General features: G+C 40.2%; 1 protein-coding gene across 2 annotated transcripts in view; it reads right to left on the reverse strand.

Annotated features, from left to right (window-relative positions):
* Nucleotides 1-706: 706 nt before the first annotated feature.
* Nucleotides 707-11,763, reverse strand: part of PPP2R2B (protein phosphatase 2 regulatory subunit Bbeta) — a 352,436-nt gene continuing 341,379 nt past the window's right edge. For both annotated transcript variants that reach the window (XM_042451710.1, XM_042451711.1), the window contains exons 7-9: nt 6,406-6,575; nt 4,531-4,622; nt 707-3,199 (exon numbers count right to left, since the gene is read on the reverse strand). In XM_042451710.1, the coding sequence (XP_042307644.1) occupies nt 2,920-3,199; nt 4,531-4,622; nt 6,406-6,575 (542 nt within the window). In that variant the 3' untranslated portion in view covers nt 707-2,919. The remainder of the gene's footprint in view (nt 3,200-4,530; nt 4,623-6,405; nt 6,576-11,763) is intronic.

The following is an 11,763-nucleotide window of genomic DNA, read 5'->3' on the forward strand; positions in this document are numbered from 1 at the left end:
AGATTACCTAGGAGACAAATTTTACTTCTGATACTGAAGTGTGGGCTTTTGTTGGTTTAAGAAAAATGACTCATTTACTCTTCTTATTTTTATCATTTCATTTTTTTAAAAAAAAGGTCACTCCTGAAAGCTGTTGCTGTAATAAATGTATAAGCCAGCATACTTTTTTCCTGCAATCATTCCTTTAAACAAGACAAAATGTCTATTTTGCCCCTGTCCTGAGCAGTCTCTTGTGAAGAGCAGACAGGGTGTTAAATAGTCTAATAACAACAAAAAGCTGTGTTCCAAATAGGTGAACTTCCTCATGTTCCCCAGACTACTACATCAGTGTTCCCTTCCCAGGTTCTGTGCAGCCTCACAGCAGTCTAATGTCTCTTGAGGAAGCTGTGGTCACTGTTTGGTTTATCAGGTGGAATTGCAGGCAGACCAGGGTGCCTGAGGCAAGGCTTCCAAGTATCCTTTACTGGAAAATATATATGGACATTCTTCTATGCTTCATGGCAACAATCACAAAGACTGGAGCCATTCTTGCCCCACTTTTCACAATCAGAGAAAATGCACAGCACACTGATCTTCAAAGATCCACCATATCAGAGAAAGTATTAAGTTTATTTCTTGTAAGAGCTGTTCTCTGGTTGTATTTTCTTTTCTTTTCTTTTTTTGGAAAATCCCTCCACCCACCCACCCACCCACCCACCCACCCAAATACTGACCAAATAAAGATGGGACCTGGTTTATCCTCATAGCAGAACAGGAGAGTTTACCATGCAAAGACGAAGAGCCATTGGTAGCTAATCTTCAAACTGCAGAACCATGGACAACCTCTCTTAGAAAGCAGCCAGGCGATAATAGCATTATTACATGTTGGTTTTAGTTGGGTTGTTTTTAAATGCCATAAATAAGCAACTTAAGATTAATTTTCCCCCTTAAAATTGGAAAGTGGCGAGGAGGAAGGAAATCTCTACTGGAATAAATAAATAAATAAATAAACCATACTTTAAAAATACATACTAAAAAAGGGAGAATAAGGAAAAACCCACAAATATACACTGATGACATGCAAAAGATTAAAAGACAGCAATTTTGAGTTTTCCCATCCAAAGCAAAAGTAACATCAAAAATAAAATAAAGGGAATTGCAGAAGAAAGCTCAGATTCATTTTGGTTTGCAAGTTATCACATTTTGGAAGCATTGTTACTATGGTACTTTGTATACCAGCAAAAGGCACCACAGGATGAACACAGCCCAAAATATACAAGGCTGACTGTGGGGTATGATGGCGGAAGGTAGTTACCTTCAATAGCATACATGTTTGTTTATAAATAATGAACCTAAATATTGCCATTGCAAATCTTTTCTCTTCTTTTTATACCCCATCATTTTTTTCCTGTTTGAGGGCCTTTCCAGACAATAAAAAGGGGCCTTCTTCCTCTTCAGGCTAACAAGCACCAGCCTGGATCCAACACTAGCAATGTCATGTCCTGTCCAAGGACCATGGAAGGAAAGCAGCAGGAAGAGCTCGGGGGGGGAATACAGGGATAGAGCTGGGTTTGTGTGTGTGTGGGTCACATGCATGCAAGTGGATTTCCCCCCTTCTTTAAAGAAAATTAAAGAGGGCTGCCTTTGAGGGCTCCAACATTGGAGCCAAATACAAACAGAATGGAACAAATGTTAAAGGAGACATTACAAAAATTGTAATTTGGACACCGCTGTTCGTCATTGGGAAGGGCTGGTTACCAATTTTGAGGATGTTTGCCAATTCAAAAAGGAAGATTTTGGGCTTGAATAGTACAGAGGAAGAGTATTCATCTTCTCACATACTTAGATTCAACTAAATAAAAATATTTTTGCAGCCCACTGATTTCAATGGAAGAGTTAACCAAGTGTTTTAATCTGTCCCATGGATGTCAATGGTGCTTAAAGTCTTCAGTTCTGGCTGGATTGTTCTCTCAGGGGGGAAAAATAGAGCTGGGAAAAGTTTATTCCTCAGATGACAATTCTCAATTGATTCTGGGAGCTGTAGTCCCCAAAGACAAATTTCCTAGTCTCTAGGAAAAAAAAGTTATTGGTCTAGTCACAGTGGAAGCATATGTACCGATCACCACTGGCATCCACAGATACTAGCCAATACATGTCCATGACACTTGTAAAGCTTCAGTACACATGGCACTTCAAACCCCTCCAGCTGGAGAAAAGTGGAAGTAGAAACTTTTCCAAGATGAAAATCTTGTGGTTTTGCAATGGATGTATTAGGCGGGGCAAAAAGGTATTTGCACTCTCACAACAGTTTAGCTATACCCTAACATTTGCTGTTATGATAAATTATGCACCATAAATGATCATCTGGAAAGGCCCTGAGTTAATAAAAAGAATATATGTATATATATATATTTTACAAGAAACGAACTTGCAAAGAAAAGTGAATTCCTCTTTGGGGACAAATGTAAAACAGAAGGGAAAGCCCGCAAATAATAATAATAATAAAAGACCAGAATGGCTTAATGTATGGCATTGATTGAGTTTCTTCTTTTTGCAAATATATTACTATACTCTTAAATTTATTATAAATTGGTAGGTGTCTATATCAGTATTCTTAAAAGAAACAAAATCTTCTAAAGAGTATTGGGAGGAAATGAAAGCATAAAGTAATTCAAGCTTGCTTTTGAATTAATAGTGTAACTTTGTAGCTCTTAATACTCAGAAATCAAATATTCCTAATAGGCTTTGCTGAGCAAATTTCTTAAGATGTGGGGGAAAGCAATAGAATCTGAGTGCTTACCTCTACATAATTAATGTCTGCAGAGGAATAATAAAACGAATGAAGAAGAGGAGGAGAAGAAAACAGAAGAAACATTTAAAAACTTGTGTTTGCTAGTATTCAGTACATAAAATTCCTAAGCAATATTGTTTTTTTCCCTCCTAGTTAACCTTGTCCTGAAATATATACAGGTTATTTGTTGCTGCCACTGCTATGATATTTTCTGTAGGATGCCAAGCTGTATGCAGAATCTTTTTGCTAAAGTCCAGACTGTCCACGCTAATTTCATCTTTTCTCCGTTTGCCTCCTACACAAACTTTGCGGGGTTTCAGGATGGCACGGGGTTTGCTGTTCTCCCTTGAGGCCTCCAGGGTCACATCACGCTTCGTGTTGCGATCAAACATTCTGAAGAAATTGTTGTAGGAACCTGTCATGATGACACTGAAAAGTGAACAAAGAGTTTGAGTGAAAATCATACCAGATGGTGTACTTGGTGAAATTTAAAGCCATTTCTCTTTCTCCAAAATCTGTTCTTTCCTCCTTTGTAACATCTACTGCTACACATAATTTTACTAAGGCTTAGAGAAACATGTAAGAGAAACACAACTGACAGGAAAACAGGAACAAGGAGGCATCTTAGCTGTATATGATAGAACTTCAATCTCATCCATCCCAATCTGCTCCAGGTGGTAGATCTGCACAGCTAAAAAGTCTCACTTCTGACCACCAAACATAAGGCCAGCTAAGTCAGCACTGACAGCACTAATCAAAAGGTGGCCCAATTATTAGGCAGGGTGAGATTGTCACCTCTGGGGGTATTTACTGGGAGCAAGGTGCTGAAGGAGAAGGCTGTATATTACACAGCTTGCCTGGTACCCTTTAAGCCTTCTTGCTGCCTTCTACCCTTGAATAGCCACTTGAAAGAAAGAAGATTGCACATGGAAACAGGCTGCAAGTTCCCACAAAGTCACTTACTAACATGGCATCTTTCTGTTGTGCTCAGTGATATCTAGGTAACAGTGATAACATGCAAGGAAGGATCTTAATCATCCTGAATGCTATTAGGGCATTTTTATGTGTCCAAAGAACTGAGAGCACTGTCCTCTCTTCATGATACTCCCTGTTGTACTTGCCAAGTTGGTGTTTTCAGACAATAGTTTGCCACCTTTGGTCCTCTAGGTACTTTGGATTTCTAAACCTGGAAGTTCCAGATCTAAAAGTTGAATTCCAAGGCCATGATCCTGTTGGCTGGTTTAATTTTGCCAGTGTAGGTGGTTGTGGCAGCATATGTAATGGCAGAGCAGCAGGCACAAAATGTTTGGAAGTGCTGCGATGATGGATGGAAATGGCAGTGAAAATTGTCTCCATCACCACAGAAGCCAGCATTTCTGGTCCCCAAGGTGCTGAGGGGGCTGGCCGGCCAGTTTTCTCTAAGTAATGAGATGGCATTCTCTACTTTCTATCTTCCCACCTACACCCTCATATTGCTGATGTGACAAATGAATACATCAAAAATATTTTGAAGGACAGAGAACATCTGGAAGACCAACAGCTGAAAACCATTGTTCTGGGCCATTAGAGGAGTTGCCTACTGGACCTGCCATAGAACTGTTGACAGTGGTGTTCCTGTCTCTTCCAATAAATAGATTTCAGGTTTCATTTAGCTTCATGTTTAAAAACAAATGAAATAACAGATAAGACAGTGTAAACACTTGTGGGAACCATCAGTTAAAAAGAAAATTTTCCATATAACCATTGATGATGCTCCTCACCTGTCAGACCCATTCCACACACATTCAAATTTATCAAAAATGCAGTCGTTCTCGTAGAGGGAACACAGCTTGCTTCGGAGGTAATCATGAACCTTAGAGAGAGGTAAATAATATTCAATGGGAATTATGGACAGCATTCAGTTAGTAACATAAGTGTGCAGAAATATTGGTGCATGTAACCACATTTAAATGGTGTACAGGGAGCTGTTCTGTATCCCATTCAAACCACCCAGCAATTTACTGGTAGGGAGAGGAGGCAGGAGGGAAGCAATTTACAATGAAGATGCAGCTGCTCTGGGCTCCCAGGAGAAGGAAAAGGGGGGCACCATCTTTTCCATCTGTGAGGGCACTGTCTTTTCTTCCCTCCTCCAAGCTGAGATCAGCTGCCTCTTCCTCATCTGAATTGCCTTCTCCTCCCTCCCTTCTTCCTGGTAAGTAGCAGCAGTGGAACCTCCTGGGCTTTGAAAATTGCTAGAGTAGCAAAAGATACAAAACTGCACAAGGGGAGTGCTACACACCAGCACTCCGCTTGCTCAGCCTGTATCTTAAAGCTTGATTTCAATGCCCATTAGACCAAAGCAGAATTGTATCTAGTTCTCTGCACAGTAGCATCTTACAAATTTACAGCTCTTGCTGTACAATGGATATACTGAGTGGTTCAGTGTTCACCCAGGAGCATGAATCACAGAAATGAGGCTGATGGCTATAATACTAGAGAAGATCAGAGCTTTCTTCCATGAAGTAAAGCCATCCCATTAGCTAAGTGGTTGAAAAGCCTAGAAAAGGGCAGTGAGCAAAGGAAGATTACCTGAAGATCTTATTTAGATGCTGAAGATTCACAGATGGCAGAAGCCATCTTTGGCCAAGATGACCACTTGAAGCTGTGAAGTGTTCTTACTGGGAGATCATAGAATCAGAGAGTTGGAAGAGACCACAAGGGCCATCCAGTCTAACCCCCTGTCATGCAGGAACTCTCTATCAAGGCATCACCAACAGATGGCCATCCAGCCTCTGTTTAAAGACTTCCAAGGAGGGAGATTCCACCATTCTCTGAAGGAGGGTGTTCCACTGTAGAACAGCCCTTACTCTCAGGACGTTCCTCCTAATGTTGAGGTGGAATCTCTTTTCCTGTAGCTTGCATCCATTGCTCTGGGTCCTAGTCTCTGCAGCAGCAGAAAACAAGCTTGCTCCCTCCTCAATATAACATCCCTTCAAATATTTAAACAGGGCTATCATATCACCTCTTAACCTTCTCTTCTCCAGGCTAAACATCCCCAGCTCCCTAAGGCATTCCTCATAGGGCATGGTTTCCAGACCCTTCACTATTTTAGTCGCCCTCCTTTGGACACACTCCAGTTTCTCAACATTCTTTTTTAATTGTGGTGCCCAGAACTGGACACAATTTTCCAGGTGGGGCCTGACCAAATTGGAGAGTATACTTATATAAAGGATTCAGGAGAGCAAAGGTGAAGGGATACCAGCAAAAAATGAGAGAGAGGGAGGCCAACTTGCAGTACTGGAAACCATGGGGTAGAGTTGTGCCTGTGTACCATGCACAGCTTTTCCAAGCTACTGCCTAAAAAGATACTGGATATATCCTTATACAATGTCAGAATAGCAGTTGCACTGGCTTATACCTTGGGTTAAACCAGCTTAAAACACCAAAAGGATTCTAGCCCCAGAATTTATTCACTCTACCATGTAAACTTCAGTTTTCAGTACAAAGCATGAGGGTGTGAATATTTTTTTTAACAGAGTCATCTGAACACCCACACCTAAGAAAAAGCCAAATCTTCTACTTCAAAGTACTTTATATATGTAAGCTTTAGACCCCGCATCCCACTGATTATTCCAATAACTCGGAGAATGAAGTACCTGGTATGTCTCAATAGGCCTGTTCTCCATGTTAAGGTCCCAAACCTTGACAGTGAGATAGTCCCTGGTCATGATGAATCTCCCACTGTGACTGAACTTAACATCAGAAATTGAAGAGATGATCTCAGAAAAAAATGACCTGTTACTTGGGTCTTCAGGCTCTTCAAAAACTGTGCAATACACAAAAAGATAACCAACATACAATTTATTTATTTATTTATTTCTTATTTCAAGGTTTTATATTTTGTTCTTCTCCCACAATGAGATTCAAGCTGAGTCACGGCAAAAGTTAACATGGTTTAGACCAAGCATTCATATGTGGACATATTTAATGGCAAATTTTGACATTTAGGACAGCATTATATATTATACTGTAACTGTCATTTTATAGAAAGAAACAGAACATAAGCCCTATAGGCACAAAAGAAATAAAAATGAAAGTAGGTCTGCAACCCTATATATATTTAGCTGAGAGTAAACTGCACTGAATTAAATTAAGCTTATTTCTATGTAAAAACATATAGAATTATGCTGCAAGTTCCACTGAAATGAATGGAATGTGCATATTTAAATGCTAAAGTGCCATCATAGAATCATAGAGTTGGAAGAGACCACAAGGGCCATCCAGTCCACCCCCATTCTGCCGTGCAGGGACTCTCAATCAAAGCATACCTGACAGATAGCCATCCAGCCTCTGTTTAATGACCTCCAAGGAAGGAGATTCCACCACACTCCGAGGGAGGGTATTCCACTATCAAACAGCACTTACTGTCAGGAAGTTCCTCCTAATGTTAAGGTGGAATCTCTTTTCTTGTTGCTTGCTTCCACTGTTCTGTGTTCTAGTCTCTGGAGCAGCAGAAAACAAGCACTTAGGTCCTCTGGGAGGTTGCAGACAGTCTACTTTTTAAAGGTTGCAGCAAATTCTTCCCAGAGGGCCTAAGTGCAGAAGAAGGGGGTCCCAGACATAGGTTGGACCCAAGCCATTGAGGGTTTTAAAGGTGATAACCAATAGCTTGTATTGGGCCCAGAAACTAATGGGCAGCCAGTGAAGTGATCTTAAGATTGGTGTTATATGGTCTCTTCTGGATGTACCCGAGACCAATCTGGCTGCCATATTCTGTACTAGTTGAAGTTTCTGGACCAAGCACAAGGGTAGCCCCATGTAGAGTGCATTACAGAAATCAAGACGGGAGGTTACCAGTGCATATACCATGGTTTCAAGACCCCTAACTTCCAGGAAAGGGCGCAGCTGGCGTATCAGCCGAAGCTGATAACAGGCGCTCCTGACCATCGCATTTACCTGATTTGTCATTTGGAGTGATTGATCTAGGAGCACCCCAGATTGCGAACACAGTCCTTGAGGGAGAATGTGACCCCATCTAGGACTGGAGGTTGTATCCCTATACGTCGGTTCGGGGCTGCTACTGTGAGTATCTCTGTTTTGTCTGGATTCAGTTTCAATCTGTTTTCCCTCATCCAGTCCATTACTGCCTTAAGTTGAAGAATTTTTTTCAGTGTTTCCTTCTTTATTTCCCTGATCTCCTTTCCAAGGCATCCACTCTCATCTGCTGTTTCTCTGTCATGGAAATGTCCTCCTGTATATTGGCTTCTGCTTTATCTTGTACATCATTTACAGAACTTATGTCATGGTCTTAGGACAGAGAGGTCATATCAAGGTAATTTGAACACTATAAGCTGATTCACTATGTTCTGGTGAGATCAGTTGAGCAAATGACTTGAGAATGTGAATGAAAACACTCAATCTTGGAAAGAAGTCACCATTCATTTTAACCAAGAGCCACCAAGCCATCAATGAGTGGAATAAGAAGCACTTGTATCAACTCTGACAGCGGTCTAGGAGACAGAAAGCTTTATGGGCCAATCAATACATTGGGCTAGCTAATGGAAGTCAATACAGAGCAATACAGAGCAGCCACAGTAATCTGGTTTACTTTGTGTATAAATAAATCAGGATGTGTATTGCCCCTGAAAATGGATTAATGAAGCACTGTAGGCAAGGCTCTGTTTTTAAATTATTTCTCAAAGATCCACCAAATGGACACATGGCTTTATCTGAATCCTGTATGTATCCAGGTAGCTGTTGTTTTAGATAAAATGGAAAGCATACTACAATTTATTTGACAGAAAATGTTACCTACCTCTTTGGTTACTGTATTATATGTGATATATATAATGAGAGATTTCATATGATATTACGATCATTGGTAACATTGTGAAAATAATAGTAATCATCATCTCAATGCAAATATAAATTCTTGCAAATGTTTTATCACAGTAAAGCTTAAAAAACATCCTCTATTGACTGCATATCTTTAGGTATGACATGAGTTTTTAAACATCCACTGTACACTGCATCATCTCCACAAAAGAGACATGAATCACTGAATCATAGAGCTGGAAGGGGGGGGGGTCTCATAGGTCATCAAGTCCAACTCTCTACCCAAGGCACTATCAAAACCCCGCTTTTCCTTGCAGAATTTGAACTCATTACAGGAATCATCTAATACATATTAGTATAGTGTGAAGTTAGGACAAAACAAGTTGATGCGCAAGGAAAATTGCCAGACTTTAATAATCTCAGGAACAGCCATTACTAGCAGTTGTAAGAAATTGCCTTATGCAGACTTGGAAAAGTGATTGTTGACTCTGACTCCTAGATCCCCTACCCAACAAGGTTGGGGATTCTGTGAGACGCAGTCCTAAAAAGTTACCATTCATGCTTTGGCATCAATGCTATACATTTGCTTTTAGAAGGGTAATGACCTACACAATAAACATACTGGCATCAAGAAAATTTTGAAAAAACCCCAAACAAAACAGAATTCTGAAATTGGTAGTCAAAGTTCATGTCTGAAAAACTAAGAAAACTCAACTAAAGCAGGATTTCCTTCCTCAGCACAAACATTTGGTTAGTCTTATTACCTTCTGAATAACTGAATGCTGAGCTATGAATTCCTAAATTTTGTGCTACTGTGCATGCAGTAGAAACAGAGGGTGAAATTTTTTGAAATGCCAAGATAAATGATCTCTCAACAAATCTGAAATGGCATTCCTCACAGCAGTTTCCAGCTTGCAGTCCTTTAGCTGCCAGCAGGAAATCTGATGACTTGTGGGTTTTTCAAGAGTAAAATAAAAACATCAACAGCAGAAAAAAACCAAGATCTGAGGTGGCTTGTGCAAAGCATCTAACTTCCATGAGAGCCTGTCGGGTCTGTAATAATTATAGGCTCAGGCACAGCAGGGGGCAGGATTTGGGAGGAATTTTTAATAGCTGTATCATTTCTGTGAGTTCTCTTAGGTGTTAGCTTGAGTCAAATTTGGCAGCACTAAAATGACATGCAAAAGCACAGGGCTGATAGCAAGGGAAAGAGAAAATTTGCAATCACCACCTAAATGTCAAAACTTAAATCATGGGAAAAAATTTAGGTGATGTGGACACTATGTGTAGCACGGGTGATCTCCGGAGGGTTTTAAAAATATATATTTACTTTAAAACAACCAATGCAGTGGCTTTATATCTGAATAGGGCTCAAGCAATGTTGTGGTGGTGGCTGTAATCTTCTCCCTGCTCTATTTTTCTGATCTAAATCCCCCTCAAAGCTGCTGTTAGCCCTAAAGCTGGTATTAGCTTTCCAGTAAAAAAAGATGCAAGTACCGACTCATCTTTCAGTCATGCGTATTGAATGCGTAACACACACACACACACACACGCTTGTATAAATGTCATTCTTTGTGTATAGGCATGTAATGCAAATTAGAAAAAATCAGATAAAAGAAAGGGATATTTATATATAGGGCACAGGATTATATACTGAGGAAAGGTTACTTGATTAAAGTGAAATTCAAATAATAGGTCCACTCTTTGTAAATGGCTCCACTTGCCAGAATGCCATTTCTCACTCTGCCAAGCAGGCCAGGACAAGGATTATATGTACAGACAGTAGGATTTAGAAGTGGGCTTGAATCTAGATTACCCTGAATTGAACCTACATCCGAATTCTGTTGCAAAAGCACCCTCTTCACAATATGTTTACCCAAGATCATGTTAAACCAATCCCTGCTTTGTGCTTTGTTCTTCAAGCGACAAAGATGAAAGAACTTCCTCCCCACATTTTCTGTCTTCATTATTTGCAATTACTACCAATGTAAAGTGAAAATTGGAAACACGGAAACCTGTGAACAGCCTAGTTATCAAAGACCAGATGGTGCTCCTTCTCTCTCTCTCTCACTCTCTCTAAAAATAAACCTCTTACTATTGGAGACTTGAGAAGTGCCTTGACAACTAGTGTACATGAAGCTTTAAATTCCATCATCACCTATTAATGGCCTGTTCCAACTGGCAGGATGGTATCTTTGAGCAGACATCAATTCCAAATTGAGACAGCAAGTTTGGGTCCCAATAAAAATAGCTACTAAGTAGCAGTAGCTACTTCAAATGGAAGAGATAAAAGGACCCCCCCCCCCCACACACACACTTTGTGGATAAGTGTGGATAATCACCAGAGTCTTCGCACAATATATTAATTGGGTCAATTGAGTAAAGTTGGGTAAATTACTTGGATAAACTCCACACAGGAAAGTAGGGGCATGAGAGACATGCTGGATCAGATCAAGGGTCAATCAGGTGCTCAGAGAGTTCCTTATGGAAACCCACCAGCAGGACAAGAGTGAAGCTACACTCTCCCACTCATGCTCCCCAGCAGCTAATCTATGGGGACTAGGGGCATACTGTTATAAAACAGTATGCAAGCATTTGTATTCTTCAACAGGATGTCTGATAACTTCTCTCTTTTACAGGAGAGGTGATTGAGCTCTCAAAATCTTCCCCAGAAAGTGAGAAGATTCTCAGGATTCAACATTCTTACTTGGGAAAATAAGCAAAGATGTTCATATCTAGGCTAATCAGGGCACATTTAAAATGGGTAAGAAGAGGGGACCACTATTCCAGTGCTAGTCTGAAGGACAGTCCTTCCTGTCACAGTGAAAGGAATAAATAGCTCTTTCCCATCTTTTCTTCAGAGTCTTCTGAAACTATCCCATAGGTCTATATAGTTTTATAAACACACAGTTCAAGTGCTTTGAGAAGCCATATATTATGTTCCTATTTATTTGCTAACCAGACTTTTCTTTTCTTGTAGTGTTTATGGCCTCATCATAAAGGCACAAAAGTCTTGTCCTTCATAGTCTTTCAGGAAGTATATGACAGGGCTGAGTATCTCAGAGAAATAAGGCTCATCCCTCTGCTAAGATGACATTTCATTCTCTCTATATGTAGTCATGGCTGACAATTCCCTCAATAATGGGACAAAACCTGGCAATTTTACTGCAGCGCAAAAG

Source organism: Sceloporus undulatus, chromosome 2 (genome assembly GCF_019175285.1).
Source record: "Sceloporus undulatus isolate JIND9_A2432 ecotype Alabama chromosome 2, SceUnd_v1.1, whole genome shotgun sequence".
Classification (NCBI taxonomy): domain Eukaryota; kingdom Metazoa; phylum Chordata; class Lepidosauria; order Squamata; family Phrynosomatidae; genus Sceloporus; species Sceloporus undulatus.